This window comes from Carcharhinus amblyrhynchos, chromosome 10, assembly GCF_965287045.1.
Source record: "Carcharhinus amblyrhynchos chromosome 10, sCarAmb.v2.hapA, whole genome shotgun sequence".
Lineage (NCBI taxonomy): Eukaryota > Metazoa > Chordata > Chondrichthyes > Carcharhiniformes > Carcharhinidae > Carcharhinus > Carcharhinus amblyrhynchos.
Window position 1 is genome coordinate 68,464,551 of NC_137333.1, and position 25,010 is coordinate 68,489,560.

General features: G+C 42.8%; 1 protein-coding gene across 2 annotated transcripts in view; it reads left to right on the top strand.

Moving 5' to 3' along the window:
• Positions 1-25,010, top strand: part of ddx10 (DEAD (Asp-Glu-Ala-Asp) box polypeptide 10) — a 275,069-nt gene that overhangs the window by 139,160 nt on the left and 110,899 nt on the right. For both annotated transcript variants that reach the window (XM_080197274.1, XM_080197273.1), the window contains 2 exons: positions 11,530-11,661; positions 21,966-22,124. In XM_080197274.1, coding sequence (XP_080053400.1) covers positions 11,530-11,661; positions 21,966-22,124 — 291 coding nt within the window. The remainder of the gene's footprint in view (positions 1-11,529; positions 11,662-21,965; positions 22,125-25,010) is intronic.

Below are 25,010 nucleotides of genomic sequence, written 5' to 3' on the forward strand. Positions count from 1 at the left end.
ATGTGTGCATGATTCATTGCCCATCCCCAATTACCCCTTGAACTGAGTGGCTTGCCTGGTCATTTCAGAGGGCAGCTATTGTTGTGTATCTGGAGTCACCTTTGGCCAAATTTCCTTTCCTAAAGGACATCACTGAGCCAGATGATTTTTATGACGTTTGACATAGATTTTTAATTCTAGATTTTTATTGATTGCAAATTCCACAATGGTGGGATTCGAACCTGGGCCCCCAGGGTATTACTCTTGGTCTCTGGACTACTAGTCCAGTAGCAATACCACTAACACCACTATCTCCCCTCCACAAACTTGGGAATTTCAAGATATATTTGTCAATTTCAAATATTTGAAGATGTTGAATTTAAGACAAAAATAAGCATTCAAATAGTTTTAAATTCCAAAGGAGAGTAACATTAATGTAGCTATCTTTAATGTGTGTAATGTCAAACTGAAACTGTGCTGTCTGTGTTTTCATGAAAGGGATGGTGTGATTTTTAATTCATTAAAACTCTTGAGTAGTTTAGAATTTATTCTGTTTAAGGTGCTGAAGGTTTATTTTGTTCCCAATAATAATAACTTGAGTTCCCCATGTGCCATTTAATTTCTCAGAAAGCTGCAAAACAGCTGATCTTTGTCCAACAGCATGTCATTCTAAACCATTAACTAGGGCATGTGCAAGAGTTATGCCATTTGCTTTGTGCTGTTCTGAGATTTATCTTCTCTGCTCAGTATTTCCTTTAACTAAGCTCATTGGATATCAGAAACTCAGTATGTTGAGAAATTTGCAGGAGAATTGTTTTCTTTTCTATCTCAGTATATTGTTACATAATGTACCAAGAATTAAGTTGCTGCATCATTAGGCTGCAAGATTAAAAATCTAATAGATTTAAAATTAATATGTCATTTAATGGCAAACTGTGGATATTTTACTGGCTTAGGAAGATGATTGAACAATATGATTTGTATAACTACAATTTATAACGACCCCAAAATTGCATTTCGTTTCTGTGGCGTAGAAGAATGAGGGGTGATCTCACTTAAATCTGTAAAAATCACAAGGGTTTGACAAGGCAGACGTTGAGAGGCTGTTTTGCTTGACCAGAGAGTTTAGAATTATGGGCTGTAGCTTCAGGATAGTGGGTCAGTCATTTAGCACTGAGATGAGGTGGAACTTTGTTATTCAGAGGATTGTGAATCTTTGGAATTCTTCTCTCCAGAGTGCTCCAAATGCTTAGTCAATCAGAATATTCAAGGTTGAGAAGAGTAGATTTTTGGGTGCTGGGTGTCAGAAAGCATTATAGTTTTAAGGAACCTATGTTTGTATTGTTGGATATTAGAAATAAAGTTTAGATTTAAGTGAGTTAAATTTAGTGTTTCTGTGTAAGGAAGTGTTAAACTGTAGTTACATTCAAGTTGAACGAAGTTATTTGCATGTCTGGGGGTTTGGTTTCATTTTAGTCTGCGTCTGTATTGTGGTTGGAGAGTTTACGACATGAAAAGTACATAAATGTAAAGAAGCACTGGACAGTTGCTTAGCAACTAGGGGCTGCTATAGGTTAAGGAGGATTTTTGAGTTTAGTTTTAACTGGCCCTAAGCCAGCTGGGGCTAGATAGTGAGAGAGGAGGCAGCCCTCATAGCTCTGCCAACTACAGAAGCAAAACAGTGGCACAATGGGCAAGAAAACAAGCCCCAGAAACTAAAGAATAGCTGTTCTAAAACCAGGGAATGAAAAAATAAGTTCCATGAAGATTGAAGTCAAAAGAACAAAAGGGAACTGAAGTTTGAACAAAATACTGTTCATTGAAATTAAAGACAGAGCTGAAAATTGCAGCTGTGGTGAAATTGGCTTGAGAGAAAATATCTGAAGCAATCCTAAGGTTGGTGACCTTAGTATAGCCTGTGAGCAATAGTGGTCTATTGGTGGCTGGGTGCCTGAGAGATTGTGTGGAAGCTTGAATGAACATGGCAATTCAAGATAAAAGAATGCTGAAAAGAGAGTTGGAAATCCTGGAAATGGATCCTTGCTGGAGGGAAAATATTGTTTGAAAGAAGATTCTAAGATGCATCTCTTTGAGAGTGGAGTTAGAAAACACCCACGTGGAAGCTATTGTCCAGCGAAATCAGCTGGCTCACAATGTAATACTCATCTGGGGGGATTTAAAGAGAACTCCATGGAGGTTCAATTGGGTGACATCTGCCACTTGATTGCAGAGTGAGGTTTGTCTGACCACAGTTAGTCTGCTGGTTTACATGGACTGTATATTTCCTGAAAACATGATAGCATGGGATATATTTTGTAACTTGTGTTATCCTTAAAGTCTGCGTACATTTATGAAGATAAGTGGGAATAAAAGAGTATTGTATTATTAGTCAACTTTTCATGTTTATAAATTCTTTTGTTATGACTCTGTTTAGCCACATTTTCTAAACAAAGTAAATGTTACGGTCTTTTGACCCAGGATTCCATCTGGAATCTTCCCATCCAGTGGTAGCACCAAGTGGGATTATAACATTGGGGAATCAAGGGGTAGGATAAAAGGGTGGGTTGTGGTCAAGGATCAGCCATGACTTTAATAAACGGTGGAACAGGCTCAAGAACTTGTAGCCTATTTCTGCTACTATTTCTTATGATTCTATCTCTGCTAATTTGTATCCTACCCAGTTCCTAGATTGTGCGGTATACCATACATATTTTTTCTTACTTTTAGAAGATTATTTTGCATTGAGAATTTTTCTGGTGAATAAAATGCCCTGCAGAAATATGATACACCTGAAACACAAAATTAGTACAGAAATAACATGCAGAATATACAAGAAATGCAAGATTAATTTTACTTGCCAAAATATATTGAGAAGTTCAGCGTCCACAATCCTTTCTTACTTGAGTCTCAATTACAATGCTATTGTTTTACAAGACAATGGAACTTTGGCTTTATAGTATTTCAGGTCTGTGCAGTATGGCAGGCCTCCTTTTGCAGCCAGCAGTTTTATTATACAATGATATGAGTCCTCTGTTGATTCACTGCTGTGCAGTTTAATGTGGAGCCAGATCAGTATCAATGCTGTTGAGGTTATGTAGTTTGCAAACTTACTATGAACGAAATACACCAACACTTTCTGTTTATTCTGTATGCTCTAAGTTTATAGTTTAGATGGTAATAATTAATTTCCTTCTCCCAGTCTTGCTGCTTTAAGTTTAGCTTCTATTATAAATAAAACATTAGAATGTGAATTAATTTCAGCTTAGTTTGATATAGAATGAATTATTTAAAAGTTTACTCCTCTTATTTTTGTATTTCTTGCGTACTAACCCAGCAAGCTGCTCCAAAATAAGTTAGAAATCTTATTTTAAGCCACATAAATAAGCAAAAGAAGCAAGCTCTGCTTTTGCATCTCTCATCAAATTTTATATTCAATATACTTGTGATCAGTACATTTGAGCTCATTTTCAACCAGACCTGTTGAAACGTGAAAACTAGGAATCAATGAAAATAATTATTGAATAAGCAGCACTTTGAAAATGGTAAAGATTAGGTTTATTTTTGCAATTTTAAAAGTAAAAGTAAAGCTCAAGAAGGAAAGCAGATCCACCTGAAAGATTCAAGGGGACCAAAAATGCTTCGTGGGTGGTGGCACAGTGGTTAGCACTGTTGCCGCACAGTGCCAGGGACCTGGGTTCAATTCCCGGCTTGGGTCGCTGTCTGTGTGGAGTTTGCATGTTCTCCCCGTATCTGCGTGGTTTCCTCTGGGTGCTTGGCTTCCTTCCATAGCCCAAAGGTATATGGGTTGGGTTGATTGGCCGTGGTAAAATTGCCCCTTAGTATCAAGGGGATTAGCAGGGTAAATATGTGGGGTTATGGGAATAAGGCCAGGGTGGGATTATGATTGGTGCTGACTCGATGAGCCGAATGGCCTCCTTTTGCATTGTAGGAATTCTGCCCTAGTAGTCAGATATTTCTTACTGGAAAACCAAGATCTTAAGGGTTATAAATTCAACAATGTTAACAATTCCTCAGCTTGACATATATAATTAGAAAGTGGTTTCTCTTTCCACAGCTGTAAGCATTTTTATCCATGGGGCAGTTATAGTTGAATAAATTTTACTCTAAGGCATTCCTGCTAAAGAGAATTAGTTAGCACGGACAACACATATATTTTAACTGATCAATTTTACCATGACAGCTAATTTATGAAGCATTCCACTTTTGAGTGAAGTGTTCACCTTGCATGAATATTTCCAAACACAACCATCCTTTTTCATCTGTTCTTGGCGAGCTTGTAATGACAGCAGAGACTAAACATGAGGAGACACTTACGCTACAAGAGCTTAGCTGAAAGGAACAATAAATTATCAAGGGCATCATGTACCAGAAATGTTTTTTAATGGATCGGAAAATGAAGTTTGATACCATCCTTGAAGTCAACTTGATGTGGAAGCTCGCCTGTAAGAGCAGAGCAAAAATGTAACATTCCACGTAGCTGTTCAAATGAAATATTTAAACTCTTGCACGCTACATAAAGTCCATATGGTGGTAGCAATTCACAAATGTTATATTGTCAAAAAAAAATGTTTAAACCATGATTTGTATATTTGAGAATGTTAATCATTTGGGATGCTCTTTGTGGTGCACTTGTAGAAGCTACAACATGGACCAAAGTAGAAAGGTTATACAAAATAGAATATTTAGCATTCTGAACTGGTTGCCCAAGCGATTTGTGACATATTCTGCAATTTGCAATGCAGGGAAATGAGAAGATAATTTTGGACCAAACTCAAGGGGCCTTTTGGCTCCAGTGCTCATTACAGCCTTTATTCAAACATGGACAAAAGGGATGAATTCCAGCAGTGAGGTGAGAGTGACTGTCCTTGACAGGCAGTATCTGACTGACTGGGAACCTCAAAGTCAATGGGAATTGCGAAAATCTTGCTCTGTTTGGAGACATGCCTAGCACAAAGGAGGATGGTTGTGGTTGGAGGCCAATGATCTCTGTCTCATCACTGCAGAAGCTTCTCGGGATAATGCCGTAGGCCCAACCATTTTCTGCTGCTTTGTCAATGTTCCTTTCCCCATCTTAAAGTCAGAAGTGGGGATATTCACTGATGATTGCAGTGTTCATACGTTTTGTGATTCCTCAGATATTGAAGCAGACTGTGACCAAGATCTGGACAACACTCCAGCTTAGGCTAATAAGTGGCAAGTAATATTGGTGTCACAAGTTATAGTTTATGATTATGTCCAAAGAAATGATTAAAGTAGAAATATTCACTGAAAGCAGTGTTTATTTAATGTTTGAGTGTTTTTACATTCTATGTCAGAAGGCTGGGCATTCAAACCCTGCTCCAGACGCCCTGTTCATAATTGGGCTGTTACAGTGCTGGGAACTCAGATTCATTTCTGACCTTGGGTCCCTATCTGTATGGAGTCTGCACGTTCTCTGTCTGCATGTGTTTTCCCTGGATGCTCTGGTTTTCTCCCACAGTCCAAAGGTGTGCTGGTTAGGTTGATTGGCCATGCTAAATTAACTGTTAGTGTCAGGAAGATTAGCGGGGTAGATATGTAGGGTTAAGGAGATAGGGCCTCAGTGCGATTGTTATTGGTGCAGGTTTGATGGGCTGAATGAGCTCTATGATTCAGTGCAGTGCAGAGGGAGTAGAGCACTGCCAAAGGCCCTTTCTTTTGGATGTTAAGTTGAAACCTTGTTTGCCCCCTCCAATGGTTTAGCACTACTTGAGGAGGGGCGTTCAATGTCCAGTCCAATATTCATCCCCCTACTAACATCAGTAAAGCCAATTGCCTCATTGTTAGTGGAACCACCGCATCAGCTACTGCATTGTCTGTAGTATAAAAGTAGACCTAGTTTGGGCTTTCCTGAGGTTGTGAATGATGCCATTTCAATAAAAATACTTTCATTTTACTAGATTAATATTTTGTTTAAGAAGTCACTTTGATTACATTTAAACTAGTAGAGTGCAAACAACTATTTTATGATGTATACCTGAGAATTTGTGCTAGATTCCAGAATAGGAACTCTACTTACTCCCCAAGCACAGGGGAGACCTGTAGTGGCATTTTTGCTAAGAACAACCATATCCCCACAAATGGAGGTTGAACATTTTGGATTGCTTAATTCGATACCCACAATGAGGTGCTTTTAAGTTGTATGCTATTTACATGTAGTATTAATTTGAAAGCAGCAAAAGAAAAGTTACTATAATTCTACAACTTTGATCTCTTCTTGGTTTTCTTGGAATTAGAAATGTGCAAAATAGCAGAGAAGAAGTCTGTTGATGCATAATGCTCTTGATAAATCTTTAGGGTTCAGTGAATTTTTGCTGTCCTTTTGTAGTATTTTTTTCACAGTATGCCGCTGACTTAGTAAAGATATTGTGTAGGCCAGGTTGACAAGTTGTAATGAACAACAAAGAGAACAACAAAGAACAACCCAGCATGGGAAACAGGCCCTTCGGCCCAACGAGCCCGTGCCGCCATTTCAACAAAGCATTTTCCTACACCTACCCTGCCCCGTGTGTATGTGAATGGCACCCCAAATGTAGTAAAAAGTCTGACAACACCAGGTTTTAGTCCAACCAATTTATTTGATAATACTCACAAGCTTTCGAGGGGACTGCCTCTTCGTCAGGTGAATGGAGAGTTCTGGCCTCAGACAGAGCATATAAAGCACAGACAGTTTAGAGATTACTGATTGGAATGCGAATCCTTACACCTAACCTGCTGTTCAAGACCTGAAGTGGCTGACAATGTGAGTGGAAGGAGCACTGATCACAGGTTACAGAGATGTGTATTGTCTCCAGACAGTACAGTAAGTGAGGTTTTGCAAACCCAGGCAAGTCACGGGGATTACAGATAGTGCGACATGAACCCAAGATCCCTGTTGAGACCATCCTCATGTGTGCGGAACTTGGCTGTCAGTCTCTGTTCAGCGACTCTGCGCTGTCGTGTGTCGTGAAGGCCGCCTTGGAGAATGCTTACCCGAAGGTCAGAGGCTGAATGCCCGTGAGCACTGAAGTGTTCGCCAACAGGAAGGGAACAGTCTTGCCTGGTGATTGTCGAGCGACGCTCATTCATCCGTTGTCGTAGCGTCTGCATGGTCTCCCCAATGTACCATGCTTCGGGACATCCTTTCTTGCAACGTATCAGGTAGACAATGTTGGCCGAGTTGCAAGAGTATTTACCATGTACCTGGTGGATGGTATTCTCACGTGTGATGATGGTATCCATGTTGATGATCCGACATGTCTTGCAGAGGTTGCTGTGGCAGGGTTGTGTGGAATTGTGGTCACTGTTCTCCTGAAGACTGGGTAGTTTGCTGCGAACAATGGTCTGTTTGAGGTTGTGTGGTTCATGCCGGATCATCGACATGGATACCATCATCACACGTGAGAATACCATCCACCAGGTACATGGTAAATACTCTTGCAACTCGGCCAACATTGTCTACCTGATACGTTGCAAGAAAGGATGTCCCGAAGCATGGTACATTGGGGAGACCATGCAGACGCTACGACAACGGATAAATGAACATTGCTCGACAATCACCAGGCAAGACTGTTCCCTTCCTGTTGGCGAACACTTCAGTGGTCACGGGCATTCAGCCTCTGACCTTCGGGTAAGCATTCTCCAAGGCGGCCTTCACGACACACGACAGCGCAGAGTCGCTGAACAGAGACTGATAGCCAAGTTCCGCACACATGAGGACGGTCTCAACAGGGATCTTGGGTTCATGTCACACTATCTGTAACCCCCGTGACTTGCCTGGGTTTGCAAAACCTCACTTACTGTACTGTCTGGAGACAATACACATCTCTGTAACCTGTGATCAGTGCTCCTTCCACTCACATTGTCAGCCACTTCAGGTCTTGAACAGCAGGTTAGGTGTAAGGATTTGCATTCTAATCAGTAATCTCTAAACTGTCTGTGCTTTATATGCTCTGTCTGAGGCCAGAACTCTCCATTCACCTGACGAAGAGGCAGTCCCCTCGAAAGCTTGTGAGTATTATCAAATAAATCGGTTGGACTAAAACCTGGTGTTGTCAGACTTTTTACTGTGTTTACGCCAGTCCAACGCCGGCATTCCCACATCATGACCCCAAATGTAGCCAGATTCAGGGGAGAATAGTGTAGGGTCAATTTGGTACACCAATCAGCTGAAGAGCACATCTTTGGGGTGTGGGAGGAAACTGGAGCACCCGGAGGAAACCCACGCAACCACAGGGAGAATGCGCAAACTCCCACAGACACAGGCCCAAATCCATGTATCTGCACAGCTAGCAGCGATAGTCACTGAGCTGTTGTGGTGCCTGTCTGCTGGTCCAGGATTAAGCACACACAACGACACGAAGTACTAGGCCACTCTTGAAACCTCCAAGAGCAGCCCACGCACGACCCACCGTGTGCATGCCCCTTGTTTGACAACAAGGTGGACCGACACCTGTGGATTAAAAGAGACAAAACATTAACATGTAATATTACATTTCCAGTGTCGTCCCGAGGCTCTGACCCTTTTTAATACCGTCTACTATAACCCTCCATCCCTGTTTCACTCATGTGTCTAAGTAAACCTTAAACAAGTCCAACGTGCCTGCCTCCACCACCTTACTTGGTAGCGCGTTCCATACCCCCACGACCCTCTGCGTGAAAAACCTTCCTCTAGTATCCAAATTATACTTCTCCCCCCTCACCCTTAGATCGTGACCTCTCGTAATAGTTGCCCCCAATCTAGGGAAAAGCCTGCCACTGTTGACTCTATCTATTCCCTTCATTATTTTATACACCTCTATCAGATCCCCCCTTAATCTCTGTCTTTCTAAGGCGAAGAGCCCCAGTTTTTCCAATCTTTCCTCATAACTCAGTCCTTCCATACCAGGCAGCATCCTGGTAAACCTCCTCTGCACTCTCTCCAGGGTCTCCATGTCCTTCTGGTAGTAAGGTGACCAGAACTGGACGCAGTACTCCAAATGCGGTCTAACCAATGTTCTGTACAGCTGAAGCATTAGACGACAGCTCTTATACTCTATACCCCTTCCTATAAAGGCTAGCATTCCGTAAGCTTTCTTCACAACCTTCTCTACCTGTGTTGACACCTTCAGAGACTTGTGCACCTGCACTCCCAGGTCCCTCTGTATTTAAGAACATAAGAACATAAGAAATAGGAGCAGGAGTAGGCCATCTAGCCCTTCGAGCCTGCCCCGCCATTCAATAAGATCATGGCTGATCTGTTGTGGCTCAGTTCCACTTTCCCGCCCTCTCCCCATAACCCTTAATCCCCTCTCTTATCAAGAACCCATCAACCCGCTTCTTAAAAATATTTAGCGAGGCAGCCTCCACCACTTCAACGGGCAGAGAATTCCAGAGATTCACCACCCTTTGAGTGAAGAAGTTCCTCCTCAACTCCGTTCTAAACCGCCTCCCCTTTATCTTGAGGCTGTGCCCCCTAGTCCTACTGTCTTTTTTGAGCGGGAAGAGTCTCTCCACCTCTATCCTATCTATCCCATTCATCATCTTATACGTCTTAATGAGATCTCCCCTCATTCTTCTAAACTCTAACGAGTACAAGCCTAGTTTATTCAGCCTCTCCTCATAGCTCAACCCCCTCAACTCCGGTATCAGCCTAGTAAACCTCCTCTGCACTCCCTCCAGGGCCAAAATATCCTTGCGCAGGTGCGGCGCCCAAAACACAGTACTCCAGCTGCGGCCTCACCAATGCCCTATACAGCTGCAGCAAGACCTCCCTACTTTTATATTCAATCCCCCTCGCTATGAAGGCCAGCATCCCATTCGCCTTCCTGACCACCTGCTGCACCTGCAAGCTGGGTTTTTGCGACTCATGCACAAGGACCCCGAGGTCCCTCTGCACCGTCGCCTGCTGCAGTTTTTCGCCACGTAAGTAATAGTCCTTCCTACCATTCTTCCTACCAAAGTGGACCACCTCACACTTGCCAACATTAAATTCCATTTGCCATTTCCTGGCCCATTCGCCCAGCCTATCTAGATCCTTCTGCAGACTCTCCACACCCTCCGCACAATTTGCCTTTCCCCCAATCTTGGTGTCATCAGCAAATTTCGACACCCTGCACTCGGTTCCCTCCTCCAGATCATCTATATAAATGGTAAATAGCTGAGGTCCCAGCACCGACCCCTGGGGCACCCCACTAGTCACCAACCACCAATCCGAATAGCACCCATTGACCCCCACTCTCTGCCTCCTATTTGACAACCAATCCTCTATCCACGCTAACACCCTACCCCCAACTCCATGTCCCCTGACCTTCTGCAATAACCTCTTGTGAGGTACCTTGTCAAACGCCTTCTGAAAATCCAGAAAGACCACATCCACCGGCTCTCCTCTATCCACTGCCCTAGACACATCCTCATAGAACTCCAGTAAATTTGTCAGACACGACTTCCCTTTAATGAAACCGTGTTGCGTCCGCCCTATCAAGCAATTCCCTTCACGATGCCTCGCAATTTCCTCCTTAATGACGGATTCTAACATTTTACCTACCACAGACGTTAAACTAACCGGCCTATAATTCCCCGCCTTTTGCCTGGCACCCTTCTTAAACAACGGCATAACATTAGCCGTTTTCCAATCTTCCGGCACTTCCCCGGAATCCAGCGACGTCTGGAAAATAACCACCAAGGCATCCACTATAACCTCCGCCATTTCTTTCAGAACCCTCGGATGCATTCCATCTGGTCCTGGGGACTTGTCCACAATCAGCCCCTCCAGTCTGTCGAGCACCACCTCTCTAGTAACAGTAATGTCATTAAGACCCTCCATTCCTACCACCTTTCCATCGCTAACACCCGGCAAATTATTCACGTCCTCCTCCGTGAAGACAGAAACAAAAAAGTTATTCAAGACCTTAGCCATATCCCCATCCCCTACCACTAGCTCCCCTTTCTCATCCTCTAAAGGACCAACGTTCACCCTAGCCAGCCTCTTCCTTTTTATATATTTATAAAAACTCTTGCTATCCTTTTTTATATTAAGTGCTAGCCCAGCCTCATAGCTTCTCCTACCCTCCTTTATCAACTTCTTTGTCAATCTTTGTTGACATTTAAACCTTTCCCAATCCTCTTCTCGCCCACTGCTCTTAGCTACTCTAAATTCCTCCGCTTTTAATTTAACACTTTCCTATACTCTTAATCGGTCTACCTTTTATCATGTAACTCCTCCCTGCATTATTCCTTCCAAAATGCATCACCTTGCATTTGTCAGGATTAAATTCCATCTGCCATCTATCTGCCCAATATACCAACCTATCTATATCCTGCTGTGTCACCTGACAATCTTTCTCAGTATCCGCCATCCTGCCATCTTGGTGTCATCTGCAACTTTACAGAAGCAATGACAACTGTGCCTGTACAATGTAAGGTCCTTCATGAATATTGTTGATTCGTAAGCAATCAATAATCTTGTATATGTTTATCTGAAATTACATGTTGATTGCATTGAGTTCCAGTACTATTAGTAAAGACATTCACATTCCCATTTTTGTTTTTTAGAAATCTGACACAGAAGAAAAGGATATAATAAAAAAAGCAGCAACAAAACAAACAAAAGTCAAAGAAGCAAAGAAGATCTTGAAGAAAAAATTTAAAGTGAATACAAAAGTCACTTTCAATGAAGAAGGAGAGGTGAGTTTCAGATGGATGCACAAAAAATGGATTATTTTCATGACTCACTTCATTATGCTAATTTAACTTCAGTAGTCTGACATTTTATGTTATATATATTTTCAGAACTTAAAAGATAAGTTTAAAAAATTGAAATGCTTGATTAATGAGATATGAGACAGGAAGCAATCACAGATATTTACTTTGTAAATATACATGCCAAACACTGAAATTCTACTTAGATGATGACAATCATTTCACAGAAGCTGTGGAATATTCTTCCCTTTACCCACGCCACAACTGCCATGGGTTCAGGCTACATCCTTTACAGAACAACGTTTTACGTTTCTAAAGTAGGAGATGACTTGATTGAAACATGTAAGATCTTGAGGGGTCTTGACAAGGTGGATATAGAAAGGACGTTTCCTCTTATTGGAGATTTTAGCATAAGGGGTTGCCCATTTAAGGATGAGGAGAATTTTTTTCTTTGAGGGTGGTGTGTTTTTTGAACTGTCAAAGGGAATAGAGTCTTTGAGTACTTCTAATGCAGACCTGGATAGATTCTTGATGAACGAGGGATTGAAAAGTTATCAGCGGTAGGGCAGGAATATGGGGTTGAGGTTACAATCAGATCAGCCACAATTGTATTGAATGGCAGTGCAGGCTTGAGGGATTAAGTGGCCAAAGCCTGCTCCTATTTCGTGTGTATGTTAACAATATTCATTATTTTCATAATCATGTCTAGAAATCAAAGTCAAGGCTGTGGTGTAAAACAAGAATGTTTTTGAAAACCTTGCTTATTAAATCTGTATTTAGAACATTTGCATTATGGAATATTTGTGCCAAATTTAAATTTCTGTCACTGAATTGAAACTAGTTGTTCCAAATTGTTTGAATAATTAACTTCAATTAAATGCACTGTAATGTTGCAAGGAAACAGATGAATTGAATGAATAAATATTTGAATATGGTTAGTGAAAAGGCATATAAAAATAATAATTATCATTTGAAGTACGGTTAGATTGTACAGTCGCTTTATTTATATTGTGATTGAGCTGCATGTTATATAAAATGTGAATTCAGGAATTTTTTTCTCTTCCATTTTATTTCATTGCTGTCATTCAGACTCTGCAATGCCATTTTCAGGTCCAAAGGCCATCATCACTGACCAGTTTTGCACTACATTGATAAATAAGGCATGCTGTTTCTGCAGAGTGATGTACCTCACTGCCTGTTTCCAATGATGTTCTCAATCCAATGACATAACGGAGACTAATTGATAAATTAATGTGTTTGTCCTATGCAAATACACCTACACCTGCTTTCACTCGATTACGAAACCAAATTGAAGTCCTAAAATAGGATGCCACCAAGAGGCAAAGGGAGGGAGGCCCTCTATGAATGGCAAAGGAGTTTAGCAAATGAGCCATTGAGTAAATCAAAGATGAGAGAAAACTTGATGCCTATCAGTATAACTTTGGTAGTAGACCATGGGGTGGTAAGTTGTTCAGACTGCTTGGTGCTAAACCCTGTCAGAAGGTTCTTAGAGGTACCTGAGGTAGTGAAAGATCATTCATTGAGGTACTTGGAAGCAGAGTTCCAGGATGCACAACCAAAGGTATCATCAGTGGAATGGCCAGGCTAATGATCATACTTCGCACAGATACTTTGAAGGTGATGGAAATTCAGTAGTTCAATAATTAAGAGCAGCTTTTATGACTTAAAAACTGCTCGACAGTTCAATAGGTTAGAGAATAGGCAAATTCTGCCTCTAAAAAAAGTGGAGATGCTTCAAACAACAGGAGACATTTTGAGAGAATATGCCTTATGGATTGAGAAAAACAGAACCAGAGTTCTTATTGGACTTTGGATGGTAGTGGATGAAACAGCTTGGACATGTGAGTAAAAGCAGAGAAGTTATCTAAAATGTAGCCTCGCTCTTTAGGAGAGCTAGAAGGATCAGGATGGATGGAAATTGGAATGTAGAATTTAAACAGGTTGTGAAATACTATTTTTGAAAACGTTTCAGGGATTAGAAGTGCAACTGCTAAAGGGGCAATCAGGGAACAGTTAATGGGCCAAATTCTCCCAAAAAATGACTAAGCATTAGCTATGGCAAGAATAGCGGTGAGAATTCTGGTGGCGGTGTCGGTGTGATCCAGATCACAATTCATCCACACAGTCATGTTTTATTTTGGAGCTTGGGGAGACTTCCACTAGCAAAGAGATTTATGGGACTGGCTCCTTAGAGATTGGGGTGCTCTGTCTCTTGGAGAAATGGACATCACTCCCAACCCATGACCCCGGAGAGGCTATCCCCGGCATCACTAAATGTCCAGCCCTCCTGATCCATCCATCCTCACTGGCATCAGGCATTAGTCATCTCCCAAGTCATAAGCATTGGCCAGTCTCCCCTATCCCAATAGAGTGAAACTCTGCTATGGAGTCACCAGAGCCCCACTCCTCCAGCAGGTACTGTCTTCATGTCTCCTGTCCCTCCGCCCCTTCATGTACCCTGGCAGTGCCAACTAGTTGGCATTCTTCAATGGCCTTCAAGCCCTCAGGGGGAGGGAGGATGCCATTGATAATGGGGTGCAAGAGACATCCATCCCCCCTAGACTGGCTAACTCTAAGGGTCAGGAACAGGAGGGGGCTGCTGAGAGGAGGAAGGAGGGTGGGGACCGGAGGAAGGAGGGTGGGGACCGGAGGAAGGAGGGTGGGGACCAAATGCCTCAGCCTCTCAATCTGCATAACAGGTTTGAGGTTCTTGCTTCCAGTGTGGACGAGAACGAGGGCTGTGAGGTTGGTGAGCAAACTGCACACAGTACAGTGATGCAGACACAGGACATAGGCAAAGAGAAGGTGAAAAGGAATGTAGTAGTAATTGGGGATGGCGTGGTTAAGGGTATTGACACTGTCCTTTGTCACAATGACAAAGTGCACAGAAGGGTGTGTTGTCTGCCTGGTGCTCGGGTCCAGGATGTCACATCTGGGCTGCAGAGGAACCTGGAGTGGGAGGGTGAGAATCTGGTCATTGTAGTACATGTGGGTGCCAACGACGTAGGCAAAATGTGAACTGAGGATCTGGGGAGGGAGTATGAAAAGCTGGGAATGGAATTAAAAAGTAGAACCGACAAGGTGGTTATCTCTGGACTACTGCCTGAACCGTGTGCAGACGGGCGTAGGGTTGATAAGATTAAGGAAGTAAATGGGTGGCTCAGGGATTGGTGTGGGAGGAATGGGTTTGAATTTAAGGGGCATTGGCACCAGTATTGGGGTAGGTGGGACCTATTTGCCGGAACGCCACCAACCTTTCTCACATCCCCTACTCCCTTTATTATTGGGACATCCTTGGCCTTTTCCCTTACCTGTACCCTCTCCTTTACTTTAGACCCCATAATTTCACCTACCCTCGCACCGCGCCCCCCCCCCCCCCCCCCCCCCCAGTTAGTTTAAAGCCCTATCTACAGTCCTATCTACACGATGGGGTGGGATGGGGTTGGTCTGAACCGTGCTGGGACCAGAACCCTGGCAAATCGTGTAGATAGGGCTTTAAACTAATTGGAGGGGGGGGGGGGTGCGAGGATAGGTGAAATTACGGGGTCTAAAGTAAAGGAGAGGGTACAGGTAAGGGAAGAGGCCAAGGATGTCCCAATAATAAAGGGAGTAGGGGGCGTGAGAAAGGTTGGTGGCGTTCCGGCAAATAGGGTACAGGTGAAGGCTGGGATGAAGGCACTTTATCTGAATGCACGAAGCATTCAGAATAAAGTGAATGAGCTGGTGGCGCAGATCAGCACGAATGGATATGATCTGGTGGCCATTACAGAGACGTGGCTGCAGGGTGACAGGGACTGGGAGCTGAATGTACAGGGGTATCAAGTGTTTAGGAAGGATAGGCAGGAGGAAAAAGGGGGGGGGGCATAGCTCTGCTGATTAAGGATAGCATCAGGGTGGTAGTAAGGGATGATATAGGAGCCAAAGAACAGAAAGTGGAATCATTGTGGGTGGAGATTAGGAACAGCAAAGGGAGGAAGATGCTGGTGGGTGTCGTCTATAGGCCCCCAAATAATGATCTGGAGGTGGGGCGGAGTGTTAACGCACAAATAAATGCGGTGTGCAGGAATGGAACGGCGGTAGTTATGGGGGATTTCAATCTACATATTGATTGGCCGACCCATGTTGGACGCAGTGGGCTTGAGGAAGAGTTCTTGGAATGCTGCCGGGATAGTTTCCTTGAACAGTGTGTGTTGGAGCCGACGAGGGAGCGAGCTATCTTGGATCTGGTGTTATGTAATGAGGTGGGTAGAATTAGGGACCTTGTGGTGAAGGATCCTCTTGGGAAGAGTGATCAGTGTATGGTGGAGTTTCTGATGCAGATGGAGGAGGAGAAAGTGGGTTCCCGGACATGTGTCCTTTGTTTGAACAGAGGGGAGTACGATAGGATGAGAGAGGAATTGGCGAATGTTGATCGGGGGAGCACATTGGAAGGTAGGTCTGCTGAGGAACAGTGGAGGATCTTTAAGGAGATCTTTCTTGGTGCTCAGCAGAAATTTATTCCGATGGTCAAAAAGGATCGTAGGAGGAGAGATAATCAGCTGTGGATAACGAAGGAGGTGAAGGAAAGTGTTAAGTTAAAAGTGGATGCGTTTAGAGTAGCTAAGAGTAGTGGGCGAGAAGAGGATTGGGAGAGGTTTAAATATCAACAAAGAATGACAAAGAAGTTGATAAAGAAGGGTAGGATAAACTATGAAGCTGGGCTAGCGCTTAATATAAAAAAGGATAGTAAGAGTTTTTATAAATATATGAAAAGGAAGAGGCTGACTAGGGTGAACGTTGGTCCCTTAGAGGATGAGAGGGGGGACTTAGTGGTAGGGGATGGGGATATGGCTGAGGCCTTGAATAACTTCGTTGTTTCGGTCTTCACGGAGAAGGACATGAATAATTTGCCAGGTGTTAGCGATGGAAAGATGGTAGGAGTGGAGGGCCTGAATGACATTACTGTTACTAGAGAGGCAGTGCTCGAAAGAGTGGAGGGACTGATTGAGGACAAGTCCCCAGGACCGGATGGAATGCGTCCGAGGGTTCTGAAAGAAATGGTGGACGTGATAGTGGATGCCTTAGTGATTATTTTCCAAACATCGCTGGATTCCGGGGAAGTGCCGGAAGATTGGAAAACAGCTAATGTCACGCCGTCGTTTAAGAAGGGTGGCAGGCAAAAGGCAGGAAATTATAGGCCAGTTAATTTAACGTCTGTTGTAGGTAAAATGTTAAAATCCATGATCAAGGAGAAAATAGCGAGGCATCTTGAGGAGAATTGTTTGATAGAGTAGACATAGCACGGTTTCATTAAGGGGAAGTCGTGTCTGACGAATTTATTGGAGTTCTGTGAGGATGTGTCTAGGGCGGTGGATGGAGGAGAGCCAGTGGATGTGGTGTTTCTTGATTTTCAGAAGGCGTTTGATAAGGTGCCGCACAAGAAGTTCTTATAGAGGTCAGGGGGCATGGAGTTGGGGATAGGGTGTTAACATGGATAGGGGATTGGCTGTCAAATAGGAGGCAGAGAGTGGGGGTTAATGGGTGCTATTTGGATTGGCGGTTGGTGGCTAGTGGAGTGCCCCAGGGGTCGGTGCTGGGGCCTTAGCTATTTACCATTTATATAGATGATCTGGAGGAGGGAACCGAGTGTATGGTGTCGAAATTTGCTGATGACACGAAGATTGGGGGAACGGCAAATTGTGCGGAGGGTGTGGAGAGTCTGCAGAAGGATCTAGATAGGCTGGGCGAATGAACATAGAACATTACAGCGCAGAACAGGCCCTTCGGCCCACGATGTTGCGCCGACCAGTTAAAAAAAAACAATGACCCCCTAACCTAAACCAATTCCTTTTCATCCATAAACCTATCCACGGATCTCTTAAACGCCCCCAAACTAGGCGCATTTACAACTGCAGCAGGCAGGGCATTCCAATCCCTCACCACCCTCTGGGTAAAGAACCTACCCCTGACATCCGTCCTATAACTACCCCCCCTTAATTTAAAGCCATGCCCCCTCGTGCTAGCTTTCTCCATCCGAGGAAAAAGGCTATCACTATCCACCCTATCTAAACCTCTAATCATCTTATATGTTTCAATAAGATCCCCTCTTAGCCGCCTTCTTTCTAGCGAAAACAACCCCAAATCCCTCAGTCTCTCCTCATAGGACCTCCCCTCCATACCAGGCGACATCCTGGTAAACCTCCTCTGCACCCTCTCCAAAGCCTCCCCATCCTTGTTGTAATGTGGGGACTAGAACTGCACACAGTACTCCAAGTGTGGCCGCACCAGAGTTGTGTACAGTTGCAACATGACGCTGTGACTCCTAAATTCAATCCCCCTACCAATAAACGCCAAGACACCGTATGCCGCCTTAACAACCTTATCTATTTGATTCCCAACTTTCAGGGATCTATGTACACATACACTTAGATCCCTCTGTTCATCCACACTATTCAGAGTCCTCCCATTAGCCCTATACTCGACACATCTGTTATTCCTGCCAAAGTGAATTACCTCACACTTCTCCGCATTAAACTCCATCTGCCACCTCTCGGCCCAGCTCTGCAACCTGTCTAAGTCTCCCTGCAAACTATGACACCCTTCCTCACAATCTACCACACCTCCGACTTTGGTGTCATCAGCAAATTTACTAATCCACCCAACTATACCCTCATCCAGATCATTAATGAAAATTACAAACAGCAGTGGCCCCAAAACAGATCCCTGAGGCACACCACTCGTAACCGAACTCCATGACGAATATTTACCATCAACCACCACCCTCTGTCTCCTATCTGCTAGCCAATTCCTGATCCAATTTCCTGGATTACCCTCAATCCCATGCATCTGCATTTTCTGCAGAAGCCTACCATGGTGAACCTTATCAAACGCCTTACTAAAATCCATATATACCACGTCAACTGCCTTACCCCCATCCACCTCTTTGGTCACTTTTTCAAAAAACTCAATAAGGTTAGTAAGGCACGACCTACCCGCTACAAAACCATGCTGACTATCTCCAATCAATTCATTACTCTCCAAATAACTATAAATCCTATCCCTAATAATTTTTTCTAAAACCTTGCCCACAACAGAAGTAAGACTCACTGGTCTATAATTCCCGGGGAAGTCTCTGTTCCCCTTCTTAAACAATGGGACAATATTCGCTATCCTCCAATCTTCCGGTACTATACCTGAGACCAACGACGACCTGAAGATCAGAGCCAGAGGCTCTGCAATCACCTCTCTTGCCTCCCAGAGAATCCTCGGGTAAATCCCGTCCGGCCCAGGGGACTTATCTATTTTCAAACCCTCAAGAATATCCAGCACATCCCCCTTATCAACTGCAATACTGTCTAGTTTACACCCCTGCAACCCAGTGTTCTCCTCAGCTACATTCATGTCCCCCTGCGTGAACACCGAAGAGAAATATTGGTTCAATGCCTCTCCAATCTCTTCCGGTTCCACACACAACTTCCCTCTGCTGTCTGTAACTGGCCCTAATCTTGCCCTAACCAACCTTCTGTTCTTAACATACCTATAGAACGCCTTAGGATTCTCCTTGATCCTATCAGCCAAAGTCTTCTCATGTCCCCTTTTAGCCCTTCTTAACTCACTCTTCAACTCCCTCCTAGCCAATCTAAAGCTTTCTAGTGCACTACCTGAGCCCTCAAGTCTCATCCGAACATAAGCCTCCTTTTTCTTTTTAACTAATGAATCAACTTTTTTAGTGCACCACGGTTCCCTAGCTCGACCAATTCCTCCTTGCTTGACAGGGACATACCTATCAAGGACTCGCAGTAGCTGCTCCTCGAAAAAACTCCACATTTTGGACGTTCCCAGTCCCTGTAGTCTCCTAGTCCAACCTATGCTTCCTAATTCTCTCCTAATAGCCTCATAATTACCCTTCCCCCAGCTAAAACTACTGACCCGAGGTTCATGCCTATCCCTTTCCATCACTAAGGTGAACGCAACTGAATTGTGGTCATTATCACCAAAATGCACACCAACTTCCAAGTCTAGCACCTGGTCTGGCTCATTTCCCAGCACCAAATCCAATATAGCCTCACCTCTAGATGGCCTATCTACATACTGAGTCAAAAAACCTTCCTGCACGCTTTGTACAAAAACTGACCCCTCTAACGAACTAGAGCTATAGCAATTCCAATCAATACTAGTAAAGTTAAAGTCCAATGGGCCAGGAACTGGCAAATAGAATTTAATATTGGCAGGTGTGAAGTTGTCCACTTTGGTAGGAATAATGGTAGGAAGGACTATTACTTACGTGGCGAAAAACTGCAGCATGCGACGGTGCAGAGGGACCTCAGGGCCCTTGTGCATGAGTCACAAAAACCAGCCTGCAGGTGCAGCAGGTGGTCAGGAAGGCGAATGGGATGCTGGCCTTCATAACAAGGGGGATTGAATATAAAAGTAGGGAGGTCTTGCTGCAACTGTACAGGGCACTGGTGAGGCCGCAGCTGGAGTAATGTGTGCAGTTTTGGTCGCCGCACTTACGCAAGGATATTTTGGCCTTGGAGGGAGTGCAGAGGAGGTTTACTAGGCTGATACCGGAGTTGAGGGGGTTGAGCTATGAGGAGAGGCTGAATAAACTAGGCTTGTGCTCGTTAGAGTTTAGAAGAATGAGGGGAGATCTCATTGAGACATATAAGATGATGAATGGGATGGATAGGATAGAGGTGGAGAGGCTCTTCCCGCTCAGAAAGGACAGTAGGACTAGGGGGCACAGCCTCAAGATAAAGGGGGGGGGGGGGCGGTTTAGAACAGAGTTGAGGAGGAACTTCTTCACTCAAAGGGTGGTGAATCTCTGGAATTCTCTGCCCGTTGAAGTGGTGGAGGCTGCCTCGCTAAATATATTTAAGACGCGGGTTGATAGGTTTTTGATAGGCAAGGGGATTAAGGGTTATGGGGAGAGGGTGGGAATGTGGAACTGAGACACAACAGATCAGCCATGATCTTATTGAATGGCGGGGCAGGCTCGAAGGGCTAGATGGCCTACCCCTGCTCCTATTTCTTATGTTCTTATGTTCCTGTTGCAGCGGAGGGTAGGAGAATCCCATGAGCCAGGCGAATTTGGCTTTAGCATGAGGCGAGGAGAAATCTCTTCACCCAGAGAGTGCTGAATCTGTGGAATTACCACAAAAAGTATTTAAGGCCAAAGCATTGTGTGTTTTCAAGAAGAAATTAGATATTGCTGTTGGGGCTAAAGCAATCAAGAGGTATGGGGGGGCGGGGGGAGAAGGAGGGCAATCAGGATATTGAAGTTGATGATCAGCCATGATCAAAATGAATGGCGCAGCAGGCTCGAAGGGCTGAATGGCCTAATCCTGCTTCTAGTTTCTATGTTAAACAGCCCCTGCATATTTAACTCGGGATTTAAATATGCTAATCTGGTTCCTGCCCAGAACCAGATTATGTCGACAGTGAGAATCCCAAATGAGGTGCTCGCTGGTGTAAATCACTTTTTGGCTTGTCTCACGTGATTCTCTGCAATAACACAACTTGTGCCAGGGTACGCGGGACTGGAGAATCGCTTCCAGTATTGATTTGATTTAGCAGTCCTACTAAGGAATCTAAAGAATGCACAAGTAGACAGAATGAATTCAAACTGATCAAAATATCAGATTCAGCACATGCAACTTCTTATCTGAGACTAAACAACTGGAGTATTCTCCAAAAGAAGAGAAAGAATAATTCCTTTCCTAATTACTTTACATTGTGTGTCACATTTTATAATTGTGGATGTCTTGCAGGAATTGATTGCTTGCTAGTATCATCTTTTCAATTCAGAGAGCTGTTATGGGTTCAGAGATTTGAACCCAAGTCTGTTTCCTAACATTAATGTTAAATGCTAAATAAATGATCCTGTACCTGCTTTTGATGCTATTTCTTTATAATACACAACATTGCTTTTTGTTTGATGGGAATCTATTACGTCAAGTTTATCTCTCGCCACCCCTCCAATTAAAAAAGAATCTAGTAAGTTTGGCTCATTCTGTTGATCTAATTGAGAGCAAAATCTGATTTAAAGTTTGGATTTGAATTTCAACCTGGTTTAAAAGCTGAATTCAAGATGGTGGCAAGATGGAATGGAATTTCATAGCAAAAATCGCATGCAGAGTGTACATGCTATTTTTAGTAACAATATCTTCTGCAACAAATTGTTTTGAGATGTTGTTCATCAGAGTACAATTGGAGCAATTGTCAAGTAATGGCCAGAACAAGTTTGCTGTCACTCCCATTAACATTTTACTATTATTTATATCCTGAAGATGATCCAACAATGGCCACCAGTGCAAAAAAACAAACTAAACAATGACCTGGATGATGACACAGGAGGAATAAATATGGACAAAGCAAGAGAGAAGCTACATGAAGAGGATAAATATGATAAGGAAGCTTATAGAGCAAAGATAAAAGAAAAACATCAGGTAAGTGTCATCCTGTAATTTGAAGAATGGAACCCAAGTGGAAATATTTAAAATTGTTAATTGGAAAAAAAACAGCTTTGAAGATTTTTTATCTTGAAGGTAGCATGGAAGGTGGAGAGTGTTGGACTTTATATCACCTTCAAAGCAGGCTGAGAAATAACTTGTGTGGTTTCCTGATGAATTGAATATCTATGTTAAAGGTCTTGAGTATCATTTTCACTTTACCTAAAGGCAGCAATCTTCTTAAAACTTCCATGTTATGCTAGTCTTGTCACATCTATCTGATGTACCTGGAAATCTATTTTACACACTCACCTTAAGTCCTTAGCTCCATATTTTTGTGTGCAAAGCTAACTATGCTGTTCTCCACAGTGCAATCTGCCAGAGATCTGTGAGGTCTCAGTCAATGCTTTCTGCTACCTTTCCCACTCCCACGTGCCAATCTCATTGCTCTCCTCCCTCTCCCCAACTTGTGGTAGAGTTTTCTCTTTCCTTATACACCAACCTCCACTTTAGATCCCTGTCTAGCCCTTTATACATTCTGTAAAGAAGGGATTGGGATTTGTTTTTATCATCTGTAAGCAGATGAAAGGTAAAAGAAAGATGGCTAGGAATGATGGTGAACGCTTGCAGCTTTTTAGTTAATGGTTACAATGTTGAACTAATTTAGAAAATGCTACAGCTTCAGAATTTTGTGTCTATTTTTCTTGGATAAATTTGCTTGCGTGAAAAGATTGGTGTTAATTAAATTTCTCCTTCACTCCCTGTCATGGTACAAGTCAGAAAGTATTGCTTCACAACTGCCCTGAGTAGAAAGGAAATTGAATCTTCAATTACCAAATAGCCATAGTAGGTTTCAATTAATGCTGAGGCTATTATCTTGATCAGTTTGTATTACTTATGCCTTAAAAGCAATTTCTCCATTCAGATGAAGTTCTGAAGGTGACATCAAGAAATCCAGGAAATACTTGGCTGGTCAGGCAGCATCTGTGGAGAGAAAAATGGAGATACCGTTTCATGCCTGTGACCTTTTCTCAGATGATGGGACTTGACTTGAAACATTAATTCCACAGATGCTGCTGCTGCTGAGTATTTCTAGCTTTTCTGTTTCTGTTTCCAATGTCCCTGGTATTTTGCTTTTGGATGGAGAAATCCAAAATATGACTAAATTGTTTTGCAACCGAGTAACATTTAATTTCCTCAATGAATTTTTGTGCTTCACTATATCTCAGCGTTCCAAGTCACAACATGAAGAGACAGATGGCTGTTTAGTGGCAATGTCTCCCCTTCCACGGGTCAGGGAAAATCCAGCTTTTGGATATGTGAATTCTAATTGATAACACCTAAGTAGAATAATAGTTTCTGGGAATGCCTCTAGACAATCAATTCCCTGCTTGGGGGGTGGGGGGTTGTTATAATTGGGGGATGATGGGATCAGTAATTTAAGATAACCAAAAAGTAGAAGCTTGAATCTCTACTTGGAGAATGAACCAATTCCCCAAAACAAAATTGCAGAGCAACATTCATCCAATCATGTATCGTCCCATGGAGTTGGAACAGATATCTGCAGGCACAGATGACTCTTCTTGCCTCTATTTTTGATCTCATTGCAAGTTTCTGTCGTCTATGTGTTAATGACTCATCCTGGAGACCTTGAAACTAATGACCTTATTGACTGCATTTAAGTCTCACAATATTATTGACTTTACTAATTTAATTAGAGAAATTTACGTAATTGTGGCCTATCAAAGCTAAGAAATTAAATGTAATCTACCAAGGCCAAATGTTATTAATTAAGAAGTTGTAAATTGGACAAAGGAATATAGAATACTCATAAATCGGTAAAATTCTCTTTTCCGCTGTTTGAGGTGGATCCACTGTTCAAACTTGAAAATTGAATTCTTTTGGACCTGTTTCCCCAAATATCTTCTAAATTCGTATTTCCATGCAGTTGCTTGAGAAAAGGAATATTGAGAAATCTAGTGGTGAGTTGGAGACTGGGTCTTGCGAGGTGGTTCATCTGAAGAAAAGCACACTGGCAGGTGTGGGTTGAATAGTTGGTTTTGATGATTCTGTAAAAATCTCCCACCACCAGACAGACCCAAATCAGTTTTATTCATTCTAATGGAAAAGAACATTGCTTCTCAAAGCAAAAACTATAATGCATGGTGCAGAAGCATTTGATCAAGTGGGAAAGGACTTCAGACTTCCTGCGTGCGAAATAGAAATGTGATCTTGATCTTGATTAGAATCTTTCTACTGACTTGCTTATCTGTGCCAATGATTGCAATTTGTGTCCTCACTCCAGTGAGGAATTAGATGGCTTGGCTCCCCTGCTTTCTTTTTGCTTTTGCTGTTGGCTACTGACAGTGACCTTGAGGATGCAATTAGATAACAACAGAGAGTGCAAGCTGGGTTGAGCCAAAAGCATTACTGTCAAGTGGGTATATTGGGTATTTAACAATATTTGATGATTTATAACTATCCAACATACCAATTTTTAAATCAGTAAGGACTTCAGAAGATGCCAATAATTTGAAAAGGTTACCAAAACTCCGATGTCAATTTGATTTTTCAATCCATTTCTGATTGATAATACATTCAGTTGCAAGTTGATTTTCTTCTCAAAGGCACCATATAAAAAGTCAGTACTTGTATCAGTATGCTAATGTAAGTCTTTGCTTCTAACTTGGAAGATTTACATTCCATTTAAAAAAATGAAGATTGAAACTGAAAATTTTCACGGAGTTGCAATTTTGAGATATTTTCAAATGAACTGTGAAACCAGTGCTGCCTTTTAGATCATTCCCTCACAAGGCTTAAAACCTGCATCTTCAAAAGTGAAAAGCACTAACTCGGTTTTTACCCTAACATAATAAGGGACTG